At 40.1% G+C, this 24,183-nt stretch overlaps 1 protein-coding gene across 3 annotated transcripts in view; it reads left to right on the top strand.

Moving 5' to 3' along the window:
* Positions 1 to 24,183, top strand: part of B3GNTL1 (UDP-GlcNAc:betaGal beta-1,3-N-acetylglucosaminyltransferase like 1) — a 313,585-nt gene that overhangs the window by 14,123 nt on the left and 275,279 nt on the right. For all 3 annotated transcript variants that reach the window (XM_050919448.1, XM_050919450.1, XM_050919449.1), the window contains exon 2: positions 8,231 to 8,296. In XM_050919448.1, coding sequence (XP_050775405.1) covers positions 8,240 to 8,296 — 57 coding nt within the window. In that variant the 5' untranslated portion in view covers positions 8,231 to 8,239. The remainder of the gene's footprint in view (positions 1 to 8,230; positions 8,297 to 24,183) is intronic.

Here is a 24,183-nt window from a genome sequence, read left to right on the forward strand (position 1 = left end):
GATATCATAGTCTAGTGACTACGTAGACTAGTGAAACTAAACTATACTAAATTTTCAATTGAACTTGGTGTATGGATTAAATCAGAAAAAAACTGGTTTACTTTTTTCTGAAAAATTAGTCTGGATGCACTCTTTTTTTGTTTTTAATTGAAACCTGTCTAGTAATACTGATTGAATAATGTGGTCTAGTTTTTAACATAAAACATTATTTCTAAATTACACTTAAAATTATGTTTCTCAATGTCATTTATAAAATGCCCCCTGTAATGTGAAGTTAGGGTAAAAAATTAAGGCCTCTCTATTTAGTGATGTGATTTAAATTGTGATTTTTAAAGAAAATGCGCCTAACATAAGTGAAATATTTTCTTTAAAATATGTTTGTCCAGTCACTGCCTTTTTGTTCCAAGTTTTAAGCCAAAAATAAAATAAAATCTAGTGTCTGTAGTTATAGAAACCAATCTTAAACAGCACATCTGTTATATTCATTATGTTAATTGCTATATTTTTATAGGATTTCTCCATAACAATTCTGTAAATGTACAATAACTATTTTTGCATAAAGAGAATCATTAGTATTAGGTAACTAGAATTTCCAAAGTTGCTAAAAATTCTCAGAACCTCAGTTTAGTTTCACTATTATAGTGTGTGGTACACAATGATTTCTGTTGTTTGACTGGATAGTGGAGAAAATTCAATGTATATGAACTGCGGAATAGTAAGAGAAATTTCATGTATGTAGTACTTTAGATATTATTTGGACAGTAACTTGTTTAAAAATAAATAAATAAATAGAAAGATTGGCACCGACCAATCAAGGCACAAGGCTACCAAAATGATCCAAAGGCGTTCTTGTACTATTTTATTTTGTACTTCTCACTGCATGTTTTACCAACAAAAGATTGTACACAGTAAATGCCTAAGTGTTGAAGATGAACATCTGGGTTAGTTTCCTTCTCTATCTGGCCAAATACAGTCTGAAGAGGTGAATTTACAGCAAGTACTGATGGTTCTGGTTTGGGGTTTGGTTTGTGGTTACAAATAGATGTACGTCATGTTGTTCTTTTGCTTTTTCCTGTCTGCTCTATTCTTTTGAACAAGCAAGATAATTGACACCTAAAAGCCTCTTGGTCTCATTGTTTTGTGGTGTAATGCTTCATTTCTGTACCTATCTCCTGTTCACAAGAACAGGGCAGGAGGGGAGAATTGAGTTAAAGTGCATCATACATCCTCATATCTGTGATAGCAAAAAAACAAAACAAAACAAAAAACCCTCTTCCACTAGAGTTGTTATTGCAAGGGTCACTTAGGAGAAAAGTTTGTATTTTAACCCTCATTTTGGAAGGATTTTTCAGCATCAAGAGGGAAGTTTGAAAAAAGTGGGAGGACTATTTTAAAATTGGGTTACAGTTTGAACCTGTCTTCCTGGGTACTGGAACAAGCTAACGTAGGCACTTTAATTAAGAATGTTGCTGACCTCTGTGAAGGCATAAGACAAAAACTGCAACCAGATTCTTCTGCCAGTGGGGAAAGGGGCACCTGAATGACATAGCTATCAGGTGAGGAACCAGTAATTTCTTGTTCTGCCAGTTGTTAAACCATGCTAATATCATATATTCCTGTTGGGTTTGAAGTGATTAGTTGGGGCGGACCCATTCTTCTTATGCCAACCATGTGTTTATTTTTCAAATATCAAAACTGGAAGGAATATATCAGGTCAGATAAAGGTATGGATTTTCGTTCTATTTGTCTCTTGGGTAATACTCTTGTTGGTACAGACACAAATGCTCAGACTGTAACTACATTTATATGGTTGAAATTTAGCTCATAGCATGTAACATTTGGGTACTATGTATGGGGTTTTCAAAAGCAGTCAGTGTTGGCCTAACTGCTCCTTTTGAAGTCAATAGGAATTTTTTTATTGACTTCAGTTGGAGCAGAGAGGGGCAACCTCTGAATGATTTTGAAAAACCAGCTCTATATCTGCAATTGTGCATTGTTGTAATGTTAATGAATAATTATTGCTACCACAGAGTAGTGGAGAATATAGTAGGAAAACAGACATGATGTACACCCACTTCATGCAACTGTTGAGTTAGAAGTGTATGCAGGGGAATGCTATACTTGTATTGACTGGCCCAGTTCTGGCATGGCAATGGGCATTGTGGGGACACAGTGAGCGTATTTCACTGACAGGATGGCATGTGTGGCTTGACTGGAGACTGTTTAATGGCATAATTGGTAATTAGCACTTTAGTGGAAAAAAGAGGACATGAGGGAATCAAGTGAGGCATTAGCCCAACAGAAACTAAGATGGCTCTTTATATAAGTGGTATGTGTCTATGAGTATTGTCCTGTCAACAGTGCTAATAAAGTTGCAGCTTGTTACCTTTCCACTTATTGCACTGTATTTTTTCCTCATCTCTGGCATGAAATTGACATTAATTCAGTGCAGTTAGCAATTTAGACTGATGTGTCCCAGCAGTAATAGTATTAGTTTCAAATGTAAGAGTAGCTGAATTATTTATTGGTCCCTCCCTGCTGAATATAATCAGATTATTCATATAAAAGCACTTGGCAGTTTAACTAATTTCAGACCTGCATTTAGAATCCAAAATGTTTTTGGTATTGAAACCAAATCTCACTATGTAGACTTTAGCTGTCAAGTTATTAGTCTGATTATAAAAAGTTAAATCTAGTCATAGTTGATATATGTGCACAAGGCCACGCGATATTTATCTGAATGGTTTTGTCCTTTGGTTTAATCGTGTTTATTTTATTCAGGTAGCCCATTTTTTCTTTTCTTTTTAATTTAAACATAAATCAATCAATTTCTGTTAATTGTGCAGGATCCATATATAAGGAGTCACAAGCACAGAAATTGTTTAGAACAAGAGTGTATGTTGAAGAGCTGAGAAAGAGAGAGAGCACTAAAATTCCTTGCTTTTTAGTGGGTTTGTCTCTTAGTACTCTTGTTTTCTTTTGTGTTTAACACGTACTTAGTTAATAAGCTCTATATAATTCCAATAAGCAGTAGATTTAAAGATTAATATTTTAAAAATATCTTCTGAAGCCTCTGTAAAGTAAAATTTTGTATTAAGACCCATCTCTTTTCTTGGCATAAAGAATTAAGGTGATGCTTCTTTAGCAGATGAAATGAACAATCTAACTGAAGAGTGAACTCTGTTCTGTCATCCGTAAGTTTGCCTTGTGATTTAACAAGCTTTGTTTCAGGCTTGAGCCTACATTTGTTAATGTGCCTGTTTCTGCTCTCCTCCTCCCCCAATTTATACCTTTTTAGTCAGGACAGTGGAGTAAAATTTTACTGGAACACTTGCGCAATAGTGTACCTGGATTCACTTGGACCACACTATATTAATACCTGTGGACTAGGTGGTATATAGAGCTGTCATACTTTCAAAGTATTTATGATCTATGGAGTTTCTGGTCTTCCCTGTTTTTACTCCTGGAGGAATTCTGCACCACTGCGCTTGTGCAGAATGTATGTCCCCTGCAGATTTCTTTGCTTCCCTGCAGAAAAATGACTTTCTGATGGGGAAGCAAAGGGAAACCATAGGAGTGGTCATGCGACCCTCTTCCACAGTTTTGGGTGTCAACGGCACAGAGGTAAATCACTGTGGGGCATGAGGTGGGAGTGGGGAAGACCCGGTTGGTGGCTACTATCCTGCGCCAGGATCAGCTGCTAGTCCCGGCTAGGCTGGAGAGGACAGGACTTCCTCTTCCCCTGCACCATGTCCGACCCACCCTCAGATTTCTCCCCTGACTGTAGGAAGCTCTGCAAACTGCCCTTCCCCTCCGCCCCACCCCCATGCTTCCTGCACCCATGGCTCCTCAGTTGCAGGGGGAGGGATCACTGTATGAGGAGCAGCTCCCCCATGCATCCAGACCCCCTTGCACCCAGACCCTCCTGCCAAGCCTCACCGTCCCCACTACCAGAATCCCCGAGTCCCACTCCCCCTGCACCTGGATCACCCCAATGAGCCATACACACCCGGATCTCCATCCTACCGAGCCCCAACCAACTGTGCCTGGATCCCCACCCCACTGAGCCCCACTCCCCCAGCATTGGACCCCCCACTGAACTCCCCATACCCAGACCTCCCTGCTGAGCTCTAGCCTCCCACAAGCAGACCCCTCCCTTCTGAGCCCCAACCATCATCACCTGGACCCCCCTGCAGAGTCCCATTACTGTTGCACCCGGAACTCCCTAACAATCCCCTGTGCATCCAGATCCCCCCTGCACCCAGATCCCCTACTGAGCTGCCCGCACCCAGATTGCCTGACACAGAACCCTCTCAACCCACACCTGGATTCCCCCCACACTTAAGCTCCTCCACACTTGGATCCTGCTTTGCTGAGCCTGCCTATGCACACCTGGTGCATTTGGCACAGAGGGCCAGGGCCCTTGGGTGTTTCTGGGGCAGGCCTGGTCCTTGCACTGTCAGGGTTGGATGCAGCCTCACCGCTGAGTCGGTGTCCCAAGGGAAACTGCACAGTGATCTCCTACCTCTGTGCAGCGAGTGACCTGTGTTCCCCAATGCCATGCTGCAGCCTCCACATTTATTTGACAAATAAAATTTGCAGAATTTGACAGAATTTTAAAATATTGTGCACAGAATTTTTATTTTTTTTGGTGCAGAATTTTTAATATTTTGATGCAGAATGCCCTCAGAAGTATATTTTGTACCACTTTGATTGTACTTAGAAGATTGAGTAAGAGTATTTCCCTCAATGTCGTTTCAGATCAGCCATGTTGCCTACATGTGGTTGTAAAATATTGCCTAGTGACTAAATACAAAGAAATACTTGTGACTATGTATCTTATATTTTTTAGAAACCTGTGTGCATGTGATAAGAAACAGCTTCTGTTATTATTTCATTAGTTTATCTTTAACCTTGAAGTGCATTAATTAGTTGGATCCTCTTCCAGGAACTTTTCAATTCTTGTTTTCATTTTTGATAAAGTACGGCATCAACCTTGTACCAAGGTTATTCAGCTACCTGAGTGTTAATTAGATCAGTCCTACTGACATTGGTCTGACTTAAACTTTTAATGAGAAAGGAAGAAAAGTTGGTTGAATATTTGTTACTTGTTCTTAGTAGAGATCTCTGAAAAATGATATTGCTGTATAGAAATGCAAGAGCATGGCAATTAGAGCTGGCCAAAACTTGAGATTACAAATTGATTTTCATGACATTTCAATGTTTCAGTTGTGTAGGTCTGAAACAGCCCCAAATCAAACTTTTAAAAATTTCCTGTGAACTGGAAACCCCCTGCCCAAATTAAGCTTAGGAAACACTGACTGACACGTGGTGTATGGGAAACAAAATATGCCACCTCAGACTGGCAGCTGTGGACTGAAACTGACATTTTTGTCAGTTTCATTGCTGAAGCCTGCCTGCAATTTGAGGAGGCTTGCTTTCAGGAGACACTTCTGGTTTGACAAACCAACATTTCTGACAAAACTCAGCTTAATCAGAAAATTTCCAACAAGCTCTAATGACAAGTTCTAGGACACAGAGTAGGGATTCCGGGCTCCTCTGTTGATTCACACTTAGCTCAGTTGCTAGAACTTCACATACACAAGTGAAGTAGATACTGCTCATTCAGGGTGCTGGTGAATGATCTCTTAGCTCCAGCCAACATATGAGAAAAGTTGGAATGTTTCTATGAAGTGAAGGGAACAAGGGGCTGGAACAGAGGAAACCCTATAGAACAGCTTATCTTGGAGAGAAAGCTCAGGCTAAAGTTAGATTTTATTAATATTTTAAAAACATTAGTACCATACCCCAGGAAGAGGGTAAGTTTGGACTATGTAAGAGGTATTTGTACTCTATTCAGAGCAGGAAGGGACTTACCCCAGTTTTACAAGACTGCGTTTAAGAAAACACTGTCTCTTTATGCTAGAGTGGAAAGAAGAATGAATTCAAAATCTAAATTTATGGAGTATGTTTTAAGTACAGTCTAATTGCTGATGCATTCTGTTTTACAAGTCCTGCTAATAGTAATATTTTTGTAAAATAACGTTAGAGTATATGGAACGTTTGATGTTTTACAGACTCTGGGTTTCTTTTTTAGCTTTCGTCAATCTTTTTACAAACATGATTTTTTTGTGATCATGAAAAATACTGCATGACAAGCTTGAAGATTGAAGTCTTTTACTTACCAACAAAACAAGTAAAGAACAAATAGGCAGCAAAGAACACTTCCTCATGCTGCCAGCATTTCTTAATTCTGACTTGCAGTGAGAGCCTCTCAGGGTGAGAGGTTAGCTCATTCTCCTATTCAGTCCTCTGCCTCTCTGCTGATATTCCTAATGAGGTTTCCAGTTGTAGTGGTAGTGGGTATTTTTAGGGGTGTAAGATATGTAGGGTATCTACAGGAATTGTACTGAAATGAAAAGACAATTTTCAGACAGTAACTTTTGGTCACTACTGACCTGGGATTCAAACTACTGACCTAGAAGTAAATAGCTTCATATCACATTATTACCACATTCCTGAATTTTGTTTTTTGTTGGGTTTTGTGTCTTTCTGCGTACTGGGAGCTTACAGACTCTGTGAAACCTTTTCACGTTTTTTTTTATTTCTCCTTCAGAATTAGATTGCTATAGTGTTCCAATGGAATATCCTTTGTTTGATTACACTGTAAGCAGTTTGTATTTCCATCACTGATATGTGGGATGCATTGTGCCTGTAATTATTATTCATACACACACGTTTCCTGTGATACTCCCCCCATAAGTCGATGGGAGAATAGACTCATACTTCTAATACTAAGAAAACAAAAGCCCTGTTCTTTGTGTTTATTTGGTAACAGTTCTTAGCGCACTGGTTTACTGACTTGCATGCTGAAAATACTGTAGAATTAGATTTTTTTTTGTAATGAGTTTTCTATTTTTTTATACGAAGACTGACAGGTGCATGCTTTATATATACAAAATTAAAAAAAACCCCAAGCTCCTATAAGTCATGGGACTACACTATTAACAGGGGGTTCTGTTGTTATCTTCAAATCTTGAAACCAAAGGTGAAGAGGCTTGTGTACTCACCAGACCCTCCAGGTGGAATTGTAGCTCTGTGATTGCTATTTTTTTTTAGTAACACTCAATGATTTAGCCTTTTCCTCCTCATTGCATCCCCCATGGAGTGACAGCAACAGCTAGGGCACCTCACTGGTTGAGCAGGAAGGCAGCATTTTATTTTTATTCATAGGTTCTTGTAAACCATGGGCATTTGATATTGCTGTTTTCTGCACGGGTTCTAGACTGTTTGATTCTGCTCTCCATATATCTGGGGGTCTACTGTAGCTATCTATTGTACAAATATTCCTAGTATACCTGCTTATTAAGCTGATCATGGTAGCTGAAAGGAATTTTTTCAAAAAGCTTGTTTCACAAGAAAGCTGAGTTGGGTTTGCTAATTAACTTATAAAGGTTTGAAAAGTGTGATAATATTGGTTGGAAAAATTAAACAAATAAAACCACCAATTGCAAAATAGTTGCTGTGGCTAAAGGCATTCACAAAAATATTAAAGGCCAAATTCTAGACTTCTTTTCTTCTACAAAAGCTGTGCTGATTTGCACCTGCATTTTGGCCAGCCTGAGAGAACCCATGCCACCCTTTCACATCTATCTGTGCAGAATACTCATGTCAGGAGCACAAATAATTTGACTTAAGTAAAGAGCAATAATGTGCTAGAATCCTATGCAAAGTGTCTGTGCATTTAATGCATTATACCTACCATGTGCCCCTTGAAGAGGTAAACCAGAAGACACTCACTTTCAGGTAGTGTTCTGGGAGATGGAGTGTTTAAGCTGTGGCTGGAGTCTGAGGGCTCAGAACAGTGGAGGGGCTGGTTAGTGGTCTGAATGGTCTGAATGCTTAGGAGCGGGTGGTAGGTAGAGGATCTTCATTCAAGTGTGTTCCTAGAGATACCCAAGAGAGGGATAATGCCTAAAGTCTGATTTTTAGTTCTGCAAAATTTAATTTGGTTCCTTTTAAAATACCTTTAATCTCTGTTATAGTCCATTTAAAAAGAAACCAAACAGTGGTCAAAGTGGTTTTAATATTTGCTGCCTTTGTATTTTAAAAAAGGTTTTGTCTGCAGGCTGGTGAAATGATTGTTAACCTAACAACATATTCTAGTGTGTGTTTGAGAACTGTACTGTGACCCTTTTTCTGTTCAGTAACTGTGTGCTATTTATTACAGGATGATGTGATGATGCCACAGAGGGTGAAACTGCAGTTTGAAGCTGCCATTCAGCATCCAAATAGTGTGAGTATTACTTTCATTCTCATTTAAAAAACAAACAAACATAAAGCACTGTGGTCAGATACATTTCTTTAAAAGGATGGGAAAATTTCACTGGGCTGGTGGTGGCTAAGCATTCTCAACATACAGTTTTCCTTTAGCTAGAGCCTTGTAGGTAATAGTTGCTTTGAATTTTTTTCTTATGCTTGTTTGCTGTTAAGCAAACCAAACCCCTTTTTTGACAGTAATACACTAGTTTCAAATAGGTTAGAAAAGTTTCTCCAAACTAGTATTAGAATAGAATGTCATTTAAACTAGAATGCTTTTTAATGTAGCACATTGTGTAATATGAAAAACGACAAAGGAGCATTTACAACAATGATTTAATCAACTGTGGTTAATGTTTACATATCCTCAGACAATCAGAACATATGGTTCATTATATAAATTGTTGCACAAACCTATAGTTATATTGAAATTTGTTTTTTCCCTCAACACTGGCTCTAAAATAAAGTAGTCGTCTGTAGAACAACTGTTCTTTATTCCTGTGATATAAAATGTGTTTATTCAGTTAAATTAAGGTTTTATGAACAGTGTGGTTGTTAGAAGCAGAATTTTAAATGTATTTCAATGGCTAGGACCAGCAGGAGAGGGCCACTTGAAGTTCTTATACATGTTCCACTTACCTTCCTGAAAATGATAAACTTGATGAACATGTTGATGTGTAATTTTATTTGTCCATATGTGGTTGACATGAAGAATTCTGCCTCTTAAAACTAATCGTATTGCTGTCAAAAATATTTGGTAAAAATAGATTTCACAGTGCAATAAACCTCCCAAGAGAAAATGTTAAAGCTTTGAAGGGAGCGTTCAAGGGATTTCTGTAAAGCGAAGGTCAATTGACTATCTGTCAAAAAGGTATTTACTAGAGGAGGTCTGGGAACAAAATAGACATTCTTAAAATTACCACTCTGAGAGTTAATCACCTTTGAACTTTCGCTCCCAAGCGCACACAGTCCAGAATAGAGAGCATTGTGGTTCTTTCAGTTAAGGAATGTCTGCTAAACAACCTGTTGTTCAGTACAGGGATGTGCACCTGCTCTTTTCCACACCTGTGTGTGCCAAAGCTTCATGCTGTTAGATTTCTTGTGAAATATGATATTCCTTTCTATATAATTTGTGATTGGTGGGGCTGCTGATGAGTAGCAGTTTGTACTACAAGCATACTTGAATAGAGATAAGTGGAAGATTGGGGTGGGATTTGTGTTCTGGTATGTAGAAATCAATATAATTTTATGTTAAGATACCAGAAATTGAAAGATAAGTGGCACCTGTAAATTTGTTCTGGGCAAAGACTTACGAGAACTCTCTTGATCCTCTGCTGAATAGACTTGTGCGTGTTTAGACATTGATCTTTATTAGCGTGATTACTGCTAAAATAGTAGCTTGTAATCTAACTGTTTTTATAATCACAACACAAATTAGGAAAACAAGACGCACAAGAAAAATCAGTGTCTGAAAACATTGAAGTCTCTACAGTAGGGAGGTGCAACAGCTCTCAAAAATGAGTTTGGACAGAAGAGACAGGGCTTTTCTCATGTAGACTCTGTTCTCCCTCCCCTGGGGCTGGAATACAATCTGGACAGAGGAGTAAAAGGGCTTTGCTCCCCAGTATTTTCGTGGCTGAGCAATGGCAGTTAATATGTGCCAATGTCAGTCATATCCTGTCCTTTGTAGCACAGTTGCTTGCCTTTTCTCAAATGTGTGTATGGTATATTTGACATTACTTATCAGGTGGCAAAACTGAATATATTGTTATCATTTTTACTTCCTCAGCAAGATTTGCAAGGTATTTTCCAGCTCTAAAAGCAAAAATTTGCCTAATGCTGTAGTTTGGATTTAGATCAAAAGTTGTAATGCCTAAAGCCATTTTTACACAATATTTCTCACTATATGAAAGTGAGTGAACTCCAGCTTGATTGGTTATGTGCATCTTTGATGATTGATGTAACCTTCAAGTAGCTAGTGGATTGGGTGAATTAGAGTAATGCATTAGTTCATAGTACCTCTGGGAAAACAGTTCATTTGATGCTTGAACAAGATTTGTTTACAGAACAGAGTTGTCTGAGTTTAATTCCTTCAGGCATGACTCCACACTGCAACATTACCATGCACAATTTGGCAAAGCATCTTTGTTCAAAAGAGTCCCACTAACAACTGAGCTCAAAAGTGAATTATTGTTTTTTATTCAGTGTTTGCAAATTTCAATGCATACATTTCTTCCTAACAGAAAATATATTGTGTAGTAGATAAATGTGTGTTCATGTTTTGCTCTGTCTAATTTTGCTTGTCTGGACCTGTTGTGTAATAGTGATATATGTCAGTAAGGATGGGATTGGCACAAAGGAAAGAGTGTTTTTTTTTTTCATGACCTTGGATATGCCCTCATCTACTCCTTAGTCAGCAGTGTGCATGTAGTTTGAATAATCCATGACTGACTTAAAGCTTCTCTCTCGCCTACTGCAGCAGCTTTTTTCATTCCTTATCTGTGGGTAGAATTACTGGATTCCATTGCTGCTGATGTTGATCAGTTGAACTGTAAAGGATGTTCACACTGCAAGAGAACCTCCATCTGGCTAGTTGTGGCGTAACATCTCTCTCTCCCGCATGGCACCATATGCTGATGCTTGCTCCGTCGCTGCAGTGGTGTCTCTCCCTGTAATTTGGCCTTCTGATTCAGTTGCCCCTTTCAAGATAACAGAAACCCAATGTAAAACAGTCAGATTTCTTGAGCCTCCCCATCTCCAGGCCCCTGGTCCTCACACCCTTGCCTTAGGGCTTTCCAGTGTCCTTGTCCCATTCTCTGGACTCAGGCCCCCTTCCCAGTGTCTGGTAGGGGAACCTGGGCCCATACACTACACCAGATTTCAGCCCAGGGAACCTATAACCAGTAGCTGATGTCCACGCAGTCCTTCTCCTTGCTGCTGTTTCCCTTGGCTCCTTCTTGCCCAATCTTTATCAGGCTTGCCCTTTCAAGCTTCTTAAGTTCCCTTTATTCTGTTCCTGCACAGAACATCTTCCAGGTCTCTCTGTCCCTAGCAGTCCAAATCCTTCCCTTCTTTCAGGGTGCATCACAAGGCCTGCTGCATCCAAGTAGCTGCTTTATATTTCCCTGACAGTTTGCCACCCTTCTCCAGTCAGGGTAGGGTTCCAGAGCTTATTTGTCTGCTTGAGTTTCCTCCTTACTACCTCTCTGTTCCCAGCGAGTGACTGCAGACATTCTCCCTGCAGCCCCTCTTCTGCTACAAACTTTGTCTCTTTATACTAACCAGCCTGCTCCTGCCCAGCTGAGCTTCATTGTCAGTTAAGCCTGGCTCTGACTCCAGGGTGCAGCCAGGTAACATAATCGGCTTCTCAGTCCCACATTAACCCATTCAGGGCCTTTGTGGAGTACACACCCTCACAAGTATCTGTATAATTAATTTGATCCCACACCTGAGATTTCAAGTGAGAAAAGAGGGTGAGTGAATGAAGGCAGGAAGGAAAGAGTATAAGAAGCTAACTGAATGCTGTTTCTTCGGAGATAATTAATATTAGAGCAACTTAGTGATGTGCCAAGTAGATATTAACATAAGATAGCATTTAAAAGCCCAACTTTCAATCTGGTACAGTAGAACTTTGTTTAACCGAGCCTCCATTTATCCAGCTCTCCATATTAACTGAACCACCAGCCGCCCAGGGCTGACAGCAGCAGGGGCTCCCACTGCCTGGGGCTGACAGTGAGAACCCAGACACCCATTTTTTGGTTTATCCAGATTTTTGGTTATCAGATATGACCCTGATCCCAGTTAGATCAGATAATCAGGATTCCATTGTATTTATATGGCGCTTATCACTGTAGGATTGGATCTCATCTAATTGCTTAAAATAGGATGGTGTTTTCTTCCTCCTTTCCCTGCCTCTAGAAGCAGGATTAGGGGGGTTATATTTTATTTATAATGAATGAATTCATGAGAATGAGGATGCTATTGTGCGAAGTACTGGGTGGACAGGTGGGGTTTACATTTTGCCCTGAATGCAGCAGTATTAAGAGTCATTCTTATTTCATTTGGCAGTGAGTTCCATATTCCTGATGCAGTTCTTGTGCAGGTTCTGTCTTCTGCAAACACAAACCTATTCCTTTTGGGTGGCAACATTATTAATCTAGTGAAACTCAGCTTTTGCGAGGGGACGTGGGCATGGATGGAGAGATGTGCTCTAGATAGCCAGGATCGATTCTATGCAAGGTTTTGAAAATCAGAACAGTGACTTTGAACTGTGTACAGTGGGGAGCCAGTCCAGAGAATGGTTTGATGGGGTCATGTGTTCCTGCTGAATAGTCAAGATGCTGCATTCTGAACAAGCTGGAACTGTCCCAGGACATGTAGTTTGCTTTCCAGATATAGAGCAGTGATTCTCACTCTTTGTTTTACTGTGATTGCATGCTACAGTAGAAAAAAATTTGAATATCTCCCTGCCATAGATTCAAGACCCTGTTCCCAATAGGCACGTAAAGAAAGGGAATGAGGCCTTTTCTTTACTATGATTGCATGATACAATAGAAAAAAGTTCCAGTACCTCCCTGACAGAGTTTCAGGACCCTGTTCCCACTAGCCACATAAAGAAAAGGAGGGACGTTGCAATCCCCAGGCTGAGATCCACAATATCAAGAATTGCATTAGTTCAGTCCAGATGTTACAAATGCGTGAATCACTATGGCCGGATCTGTGTTCAATAGACACCATTTTCTGGCCAGTCACAGATGGGTTGTTAGTGTCTTGCTGCTGTAGCTACTTGGTTATCCTAGTACCGTGCTGAGTCAAGGAGGGAAGCCCAGGCTGTGACCAATATTACAGAGGAAATTTTTGATAAAAATGATTGTTATGGAGGGGAGAGTTCATCAAACCATTTCCCTCTTCCCATTAGCAAAGGGATGGGCAACCTACAGCCCGGGGGCCACATCTGGCTCTTCACATGTTTTAATTGGCCTTCGAGCTTGTGCCAGGGATCAGGATCCGGGACTTGCCCCGCTCCTTTGCTCCAGCCAGGGAGTGGGGTTGGGGGGGGTTTCCCTGCTCCATGCCTGCCGTGGCTCCACATGGCTCCCCCTCTCCGTTTCCTATGTGGAGGCACAGCCAGATGGCTCCACATGCTGCCCCCGCCCCAAGCATCACCCCTGCAACTCCCATTGGCCAGGAACCACGGACAATGGGAGCTGCAGGGACGCTGCCTGCAGACGGAGCAGCGTGCAGAGCCGTCTGGCCATACCTCCACGTAGGAGATGGAGAAGGGACATTCCACTGCTTCCAAGAGCTGCGTGAGGTAAGCGCCACCTGGAGTCTGCACCCCTGACCGCCTCCCGCACCCCGACTCCCTGTCCCAGCCCTGATGCCCCTCCTTCCCTCCAAAACCCTCAGTCCCAGCCCAGAGCCCCCTCCTGCACCACCAACCCCTCATTCCCACCCCAGAGCCCACATCCCCAGCCAGAGCCCCCCCCACCCCTCTGCCCCCAACCTCCGGCCCCAGCCTGGAGCCCCTTCTCACACCCTGAACTCCTCATTTCTGGCCCCGCCGCAGAGCCCACACCTCCAGCTGTGGACCTCACCCCCTCCTGCATCCCAACCCCCGGTTTCATGAGCATTCATGGTCCCTCATACAATTTCCATGCCCAGATGTGTCCCTCGGGCCAAAAAGTTTGCCCATCCCTGCATTAGCAGTTCATTCTTGTCCAGATTCATCTTCAGCCAGTTGCTCTTCATCCAGCTGAAGATCTCCAAAAGGCACTCAGAAAGCGTTGGAGATGGACGTGTTTTCAGTTGACGTAAAGATGACATAGAACCGGGTGTTGTAAATGTACCCGTGTTTTGGGTAATAATGTCTCTCACCAGCTCTCCCAATGGCTTCATGAAGGGAGGAAGATTTGAGGCTTGCAGGACCTCACAGCTGGGGTGGGGGCGCAGAGGTCTGGAGAGGCATTTCTTTTCATTCCTGCCTACATTTAGAGCCCAAACAAGAGTTTGATGGCTTCAAAGTCTGGGAGATAGAACTGGCATGGCAGTTCAATGGTCCCCTGAAAGCATTTTGATTCACCTTAACTGGTCCCAATTAGAAAAACAAAACAGAACACTTCTGACAACTTAGTATACTTCAGAATTCCTGAACTGTTTTAAAAAAATTAGCAGCCTTGTTGACAGACTGATCTCATGGACTAAAGATTGAATGGGCAAGAAGACCACATTTCTTTTGCACCGCTAGAGAGATGTGAAATAAGCATCAGGAGAGCTGCATTTGTCTGACTGCTACATCCATTTAATCTGAGATGGACAAGATTCCAAGCATTTGGAAAGTGTCATGATATTATCCTAATGCGACAATCACACAGTAGAATACTGAGCAGTACCACAGAAACTTTCTCAGTGCAGCCTTCTGTTCAGCAGCTATGTCATATTATATCAGATGAATGTGGTATAACCTGCTTCCATTTACTTCTGTTGTTGTTGCAAATTAATTGGAATGGAATCAGGAGATCGTTTTATCTGCCTTGTGCCAGGCAGACAGCTTCATGGTGAAATGGAGTGTGAGATAAAAATGGGTAGAGGAGCGGAGAGTCAGGCCACCTAATGTGCTGACAGCAAATAGTAATAATCTTGGGGGATTTGCAGCCCAGAACCTCAATTTTTAATGATTGCATTCCACATGCCAACAGTGTAGTTACCCCAATGTACGACTGAAAGGCTTTTGTTTGCTGTATCATATTATTACTACTCTAGCGCTAGAGTAGGGCAGTAAATACAGATCGCCATTTAAGACACTCTTCTGTCTGCCCTTCAAACCACACACTACACCTCATCCGTATACTTTGTCTTGGGAGCTGAAACAGTTATTACATAGTCTGGTAATTACATTACTCTTAGACATGGATTTGCTCTAGCAGTTTTCTGAACAAGGTAGCCTTGTTGCAGTGTAGTTAGAGTTGGCAAAATTGAGAATTTGTCTACCATAGCTATGTCCTGTTTTTAAAAATATCCTTCTCTTGTTTGTTCTTAATACTGAGTTGGAAGCAAGAATAGCTTTAGAACACGTGACCATATGAAGTTCCACACAGCTGGAGACTCATTTGAAAATTGAAGTCACACTTCTTCTTACCAGAACGCATATAAAATGGAAGTTTATTAGATGTTCTAGTGTTTTATTGGCATTACAAGACTTAAGTAAAACTTACTAAAAATTTGAATAGTTTGAAATCTAACCATTTTGATGACCTTCTGTTCAATATGCTTCGATTTCAGTATGGCCTAAAATAGGAGCACCACTTGTGTCTCTATTTTGTATGAAATGACTTACAAGCTTAGACCAGTTATCATTTATTGATGGTAGCATGGTCCAGCAGATAGGGACCTAGACTAGGAATCAGTAGTTGTAAGTTCTGTTCCCAGCTCTGTGACAAATCTTCTGCGTAACCTAAGGTGGATGAGGGAATATCTTTTATTGGGCCAACTTCAGTTGGTGAAAGAGAGACTTTCAGGCTACACAACTCTCTTTTTCAGGCTACAATAATGCTGCAAATAACCTTAGATGAATCATTTCATCATTTTGTGACTCAGTTGGCTTATCTGTAAAATGAGGATAAGTATAATTATCCCCATTTAAAGAATGTTTTGAGATCTATGGATGAGATGTGCTGCATAGATGCTAAGACAAGAGTTATGCTAATACCAAACTGTATATGCAACTTCCACTACATTTCAGGGTAATTATCTAATTTTGGTTGCCAAAACATAATTGCCATAACTTGAAAAGGAGAAATACCCCAGGCTGCATGCAAATTGAAATACAAGATATAGCTGATCCTTACTATGGACAAATTACAGTAGAACTCCACAGTTATGTACACCTCGGTAATGGAGGTTGTCCGAAACTCTGAAATGTTCATAACTGAACAGAGTGCAGTTTGGGCTCCAGATCCAGCTGCTGACACTCCACACCATGCTCTAGCAGTCCCTAAGCTCCCTACTCAGCCCTGGCATGAGTTTGCAAGTTTGTCCCTCTCCTGGCAGGGGTGTGTGTGAAAACAGCATGTCCCCCCTCCTGGGGGTGGGAGGTAAAAACAGCGCTTCCCCCTCTCAGCGGCCAGGGGGTATAGGAGAGGAGGGGTGAAAGTGGTGCAGACCCCAGCACTGCTCTTGCTGTGCTGGCTGGCTCCGGCTTCCTTGGGCTGGCAACCCAAGTATCTTTCTATAAGTGGTTGCCTCGTATGTATGAGTGGGGACAGGCAGCCCAGATATGCCTACCTTTAAGATGCAATACAGGCACAGTATAGTATTTATTTTATTTTAGGGGTGGGAGGCGCTCTCTGCTGCTGCCAGATTGATTACTTCTGTTTTCACATGTGTCCGGGTGACTGGTCAGTCCGTAACTCTGTTTTTTGTATCTTTGAGGTTCTACTGTAATGCTTTTATTGGATAGCTACCATGACTATATTGTAATGTGGCTGACTTTTTAGAATCATATAAAAGAAAATTTTTCAAATACTGCTAGATCAAAGGATTGTTTCAGCCTTTTATTTTGGAAAATAATAGATTAAATTCAATATTTTGTATCTGACAATACACTTGTAACAAATGGTATCCTGTATGCCATCTGATTCTTTCCATCTCTCCAATGGCCTTTGCCGTTCTTAATTTGTCATTATACAAGTAATGTATCAAAGGAGTAGCCATCTTAGTTGGTGTCCACAAACACAACAAGGAGTCCAGAGGCATCTTAAAGACTAACAGATTTATTTGAGCATAAGCTTTCGTGGGTTTCTGAAGGCCAGATAAATCTGTTAGTCTTTAAGGTGGCACGGACTCCTTGTTATATAAGTAGTGAGACATCAGTTTCCTCCAAGCCTGATTTCCTTATTCCCAAGCAGTTACTCACTTTTCTGTGCCCTAGATAAGCCAGATATATTTTTTTGTTTGGCCTAACTGAAAGAATGAAGTATCTTATTCATAACTTTATAGAAATTAAAAATGGAAGATGGATAGAAATAAGTAAGTCTATGCAAATACTATGAAAAGCATTGCCAGAGTGCCATTAAATATAGTTATAGAGTACTGAAATATTATCTGCGTTTGCAGCATGGTGGAAAAGTCCTTACTCTCCTACCTCCTAAACTTGTCCCTCTTTTCTGTGGCACAAAATGTTTGGCTGTGGGTAAACCTCCCTCATTTGGAATTTTGTTTTTTTTTTTTGTTTTTTGTTTTATATTGAAGTCCAAATGTCCCAGGTCTCCCCTGGCACGTATTATGTTGTCCTCTAATCAGTGCATACACATAAGCAGATTTTCTTTTGCAATGTCGATTTAGAAACAAACACAATTATAAATCTTCATGGGCTAAACCATGAGGTAGTCTTTGTTTCCATTTGAATTACTCTGTCAGGTGCCCTTTTGTCTCCTCTCCTCAGCAAGTTTGAGACAGACCCGAACATGTTATCGGGACATGTCCTGGCAGGTACTGATGTAAAGTAACATACTAAAAATTACCAGTAAGACTTATTCATATAATAGATATTGAAAGATATGAGCTAGATAATAAGAGCTTGAAAAAACCCACTTATCTGCTTAATCACCATGAGCAGAAACTTTGTCCAAATGAATGAACTAAGTGGACCTGGGGAGCCACTGGTTTCTTCTCTGATGAGAGGAAAGTAGCAGAATGGCAGGAGTCAGTGTGCTTTTGCAGGAGGGCAGGAGCAGTGACGCAGTTACCACTTCAAGAGGGAGGGGGGAGAGAGGGAGAAGCAGAGTGGCTAAAGCCTCTGGTTTTTCCTGGAGGGGCTCTGTAAAGAACAGCATAATCAGGTATTCTCTATTTACGAAAAGGAGAAAGAGCCCAGAATCTATTGAGAGGCTGTGGGTTGAACTCATATTTCACTGATGAAGGGAGGAGAGCACAGAATTCATTTATTTTAGTGGGAGAATCCCAGATTTTACTAATTAGGGTGTCAGAGAATATGGCTTAGACTGAAAATATGCACATTTCTCAGCTTGCAGAAAATCCTGTTTCAATGCTTAATACACTGAAAAATATTACTCAGGAATAGTTAATTTGTGTGAAAATGTTGCCCAGTAAGATGCCAAGGACAAATACGTAAATATAGGAATCAGACAAGTAAGTGCCAACCCTCAAGGATAACTTTAAGTGATGCAACTAATTTTTCCAACACTTCAATTAAAAAAAAGAAGTAAAAATTATACGTTGCTTGTTTGAACCAGTACTCTCCCTTTTCTACCTTAAGCTAAAGACGCATATTATCCCATGTGAAACTGGAAAGTTGCCCAAATTGCTTATCAGGATGTAAAATGAAAACTGTTTGTACAGAAGCCCCACTTTCCAAGCTACTTTAAAATCTGAGCTACACAGTTTGAATGCAGTATGTATTTAAAAAAAACATTACAGGTAGTATAAATTGTGTGCTTTCTGGCTATTCCAGAGATTATGGCCTGGTGTACAGTGAAGAAGTTTTACACCTAGTATAACTATATCAGTTAGGGGTGTGAATTTTTGAGGCAGTAATTATGCCAATGCAAATGCTTCAGTTATGCCAATATTGTTTATTTCACTTGCTGAACCGGAATAAACTATATTGGTATAAGCACTTTTATAATGATATAACTACAGCCTGGTCTACACGTAAGTTTTTCTGGCATAGTTGTGTGGATTAGGAGTGTGAAGAAAAACCACAACCCAACATAGCTATGCCAGTGTAGATGCAGTTATAATGGCAAAAAGTTATTTTGCTGGAATAGCATATTTCATTTGGAGAATTGCATAAACTGGCAAAGAAACTCTTTTCCTGGTAAACTGTGTCTCCACTAGGAAGGTTTTCCTGGGTAGCTATACAGTACTGGCAAACTCTTTCTAGTGTAGAGAAGGTCTGCATCCAGACAAGGTTTTAGAGGTGGTACTAGCCCACTGGGGCCCTAAGCAGGAATATTTGGAGGGCCCTCCTTACCCCGACCCACACCCTAAGATACTAATTGCATTATTTCCACAAATCAGAAAACAAACCAGCATAATACATACTAACACACTTGTTAAAAAGTCCATGTTAAATAAGATAAGTGGTAATACTAAATTGGAGTCCCCTGGAGCTGTTTGGGGCTCTAAGCCATTGCTTAGTTTGCTTACGCCCGGCACCATGACTGTTAAACTAGTGTAAACAAGTCCTTATATGACTCTTTCAAGACATATATATATATATATATATATATATATATATATATATATATATATATATATATATATATATAATATTTTTAAGACTAAGGATAATCAGCTTCAGATGTGAAGTTAATGCTGTCAGTTGTCCTTGGTCTGAGTTGGTATATTTAAGTTGTCTCGGTTAGCATTCTAGTTAACATTAAATGTACTTGATATTCAGTAATCACTTCTGTTATACCTCAGAGACAGACCACACTTCTATGACCTTCTTTATCTTTATCCAGCCACAGGTATACTGAGACTGTTTCTGGTGTTTCTTAAATTAAGGATATCCAGTTTGTGAAGCATCATAAGTAATAAATAACTCTGTCTGACCAGGCAAATGAATATGAGAGATTTTTAAATAACCTGTGGGGTTTCAGAAATCCAAATGGAGTTGATGGTTGGATAATGAAGCAGTGGTTATGTAAATGTGGTGTTCCAAAATGATGAGAGTGGAAAGCCATAAGAAACAGACTGATTCCTTTTTATATTCTGTTGGACAGAGAAGGAAATACTCTCACTGATGGTGAAAGTACTGTTCTTATGACAGCTTTCATCAATTGGGCATTTATACATAAATCACTCTGGATATACCAAAGTTCAGCTCTGCCTTTGCTTTCCATTAAGCAGCTCCCTTATATATTCTTTCCAATTTAGAGTTTTCGAAAAACCATAGTAGATTTTCAAAGCTATAGTGTTAGCTTAAGTCTGTTCTACATTTAATCTAACATCACAAATGAAAAACATCTCTACTCATACAGCTTTGTAAGTAAATGTATGTTCAGTATGGCCTCCACATGTCAACAACCACATCTAACAATCACTCTGTTATTGTGGCATGATATTTATGGATCCACAGTATGGTTGTTGTATAGACTTTAATAATATTTTATACTTTAGTCACAGTGTTAAATATTTGAAAATCAGTTTCTCTTTCTCATATATCAGGCAGTTAGCCATGAACAATGTAGGTAATGTAATATATTTTGCTGAAACAATGTGTGTGTAGTGTGTGTTTGTTTAGTACACACACACAAGCGCACAAGAGAGGAGAAACAGTAATACATATTTTTAATAATTAATTGTCTTGCCCAATTACTCACTTGAGGGGCCTCCCCTACTTTGTGCAACTGAGGGGTATATTGGTATTTTGCCAGGGGCTCCAAAACCACGTATAATTTGCATAAAATTGAGATTGCTTTTGTCCTTATTTTTAATATATAAATATAGCCTTTAGATATGACTGGTCCCAGCATGCCACAATCTGTCTTGTTCTGAGTGAAGGCTTCTCTGGTCAAGTTAGAGAATCACATTTTGGGATCTAAAGTCTTTGGAGCCTTTATGTGTGAAAGATTCATCCATTTGCTGAAATGTGTAAGCTTCTGTGATTTTATCACAAATCTTGCAATATTAATATTTAGTTTATTTTTAAAGTTTCACATGGCCTCGTGACTCCTGGCTTCAAAATCACAATTTTTCCTTTATTCAGGGTACCTGCCCACAGCTGAGATGGCCACAATTTCCATAGAGTATTTGAATGCAGCTTGAAGCTGCCCCTAGTAAAGATGGCAGCCATCTCCCATTGTTTTTAAATTGGACAGAATCCAGGCTGCCTGTCCAGAGCTAGGGACTGGATAGGGAACATTGAGACTGAAGAGGTGCATCAGGGGACAGAGAGTGCAGTGTTTGGGAGAAGGTGGAAGACTGAAGAGGCTCAGGAAGATAGTTAGTGGTTTCAGTGGAACAGAAAGTGGCAGAGGATATTTGTGAGCTGTAGACAAGTGTATATTAGGAGAAAAGTATGAGCAGGTGGTTGTAAGCAGTGGGCTGGGAACAGGAGATTGGGAGAGTATCAAGGGAGAATAAAAGTGCAGTGGGAGAGACTGAGTTGGGTAGGATATGGAGGGAGATGGGAAAGAGAATTAAACAGGTTAATGGTAAGGAAGGGATGGAGGAAGAATGGCAGCTCCCCAGCCCCTTAGTGAGAGCAGTTCTGTATGAGTAGGGAGGCCTTCATTTCTGCCTGTGTATTTAACATTGAATTTGAGTCAATCATACATGCACTTTGGGGGTAGGCCGCTTTCCCCAGAAGGATTAAAGGCTAAAGGCCCTACATTAAATTGAAATGGAGAGAGGATAAGTAAAGGAAATATTTGAGAGAAGTTTTGTCTTGAGCAGTGGTTTGTTCAATTACCCTTAATGTGTGAGGGATCAAATCTGTTCAAAGATCTTGGTTAGATTATTACTGTGTGTGTGTTTCTTATGGTTTCTGATTTATGGTATGAATGTGGTGCCCAGCATATACTGAAATTCATAGACCAGTTCAAGGCTCTCCTGAGTGCATATTCTTTGGCCATGTGAAACGACTTTCAATCCTCCACTGCTGGAAAACAATGAATAGCTGTGTAGCAGAGGATATAGCTGCAAGAATTTTGAAAAATTTGAAATGTTACTGAGTAATGAAATCTAATGGATAGAGAGATTGACAGCTGAAGCTTCTATTCCATACTGACAGCTCTTACTCTGTGTATTAGGTCTGGTCTACACACAGATGTTGTACTGGTATACGTTTTTTGGTTAGAGGTATGATTTTTGTTATTGAAGTAGTTCTACTAGTACAACCTGCCTATTGTGTGTGCAATTATACTCATATAAAAGTGCTTGCTATACTGGTATAGTTAAATCCATATGCCTATTGTTTTTAGCCAAGGATTTAGAGTAGAAACTGTGATAAATAGTAGCAAAAAATAAATAAACAAATAAGAAACTTATTTAGAAATGTATCTGTTAATGGCTGTAGAATATTTTAGACTGAAAAATGAAAAACTAGTCCCCTGAAAAATTTCAAAATTTCAACTTTGATTTTATTTAGCATGATCTGAAATTGAACCATTTTTGTCTTCAAAGTTTCTCATTAATTTGTTTTTCCTCTTTATCAAAAAGGTTATTGAAGGTTCACAATTAGTAAAAAGTGGAAATCTAAACCCCCAAAAATGTATTTCCAGAGCAGAAAGGAGTTAAGGTAAATGGGCTGTCCACTTGGAAATTTGGGATACGTTGTCTCTTCAGTTCTATGTTGATCTGTCAGTGTTTACAGCAAGGGAGAATGAGGTTAGTGCCTGCTATGGAGAACTGGCAGTTTAGTTTTTACTCTTGATTCATCTTTTTTTCTACAGAATTCAGGCTTTAACATGCTTCTCTCATACTTTTATAGGGAAGAATCATAATGAGAGCACCTGTGGTGATGCATAATTGCAAGTGTGTGTGCAAAATTGGGTATGTGAAAAATTCTTAGGGTTAACTGAACACATCTCAGGAGCTCTGTAAATTCCAGTGAAGCCATGGCCTTTCCAAGGCTGGTTCTCATGCCCTGCCTTCTTCCAGTTCATATCTACTTAACTTCTGCTGTAAAAAGGGCTGAATACAATAACATTTAAGTGTCAGCTCAGGTATATAGTGAAAACCTTTCGGGGTAATTATGCTCTTACCACTCAGAAAAATGTGAACCAAGCCTTATATCGTGAGCTATACCAATATGTTTGAGTAATCATATACAAAGAGAAGAAGAGTTTATCCACATTTATTTAAAGCAGTTGTTAAATCAAATTCCTAATTTCAACAAACAGAGATGCTGAAATAACCATATTCACAAGTAGGGATTGAGCTATTGTCACATTCTGGGGTGCAATTCAGACCAATGAGAGATTGTGTCTCCACCTGCCCCGTAACCTGGGGTGCCTCACAATGCTTTCCTGTTTGGCTCACAAACAGCCAAACAACATGCAAGTGTACCCTGAGTGTCTGTGTATAGCTATAGCCCTGATCCAGCTACTCTGACCCCAGCAGCCTGTCAGCAGCATTTCAGTCACACTCTGGCTTCCTTCCACCAGCCTCGGTTACAACTTGGAGGATGACTCCAGCACACTCCCAGTCCTGAATTTTCCCAAAAATGTTTTCTGCACTGTCCAGCCCTTTCCTGGACAGTTCAGATATTAGAGGTCTGTTGCCTCTGTAAAGCGTTAATATTCAACAGTTTGCTACTTTAACTGGAGTTACCAAACAGTTCAGTTCAAACCATAAGACTGGATTAGTTTAGATTAAAAATAAAACAAGTTTGTTTAACTACAAAGAGAGAGGTTTTAAGTGAGTACAAGTACCAGGTATTAAAGCTGGAAATGGTTACAAGAGAAATAGATAAACACTTTCTAGTAGCTAAAACTTAACAAGTTAGACCTATTTCCAGCAACAGGACTGACCAGATTCTCAGGTCAGGCTCTCCCCCAGAGTCAAAGGGCTGGTTCCTTTGTCGTCTTAAGTGAAAGAAAGACAGAACCTCACTTTTATAGTCCAGTCACCTTTTGAAATACATTTTCCTGAGTGTTACTCCTAGATAAAGTTCATTCCAGATATGAGGAAGGAGACATGGAGTCTCATGGTGAAAGCGGGTCCATGTTATTTTTTGTTAAAATATAGATTGATCTATTCCTGCCTCACCTTCGTTGCCAAAGAATGAACACTTGACAAGTGATTGCCAGTCAACCTGGCTAGAGGTATTAGCTTGTACTTTGTGTTTGTGAAACCAGTTTACTCCATTTCCAGACTTGTCTGATAAGCGCATTG

The sequence above is a fragment of the Gopherus flavomarginatus genome, chromosome 12, assembly GCF_025201925.1.
Source record: "Gopherus flavomarginatus isolate rGopFla2 chromosome 12, rGopFla2.mat.asm, whole genome shotgun sequence".
Taxonomy (NCBI): Eukaryota; Metazoa; Chordata; order Testudines; family Testudinidae; genus Gopherus; species Gopherus flavomarginatus.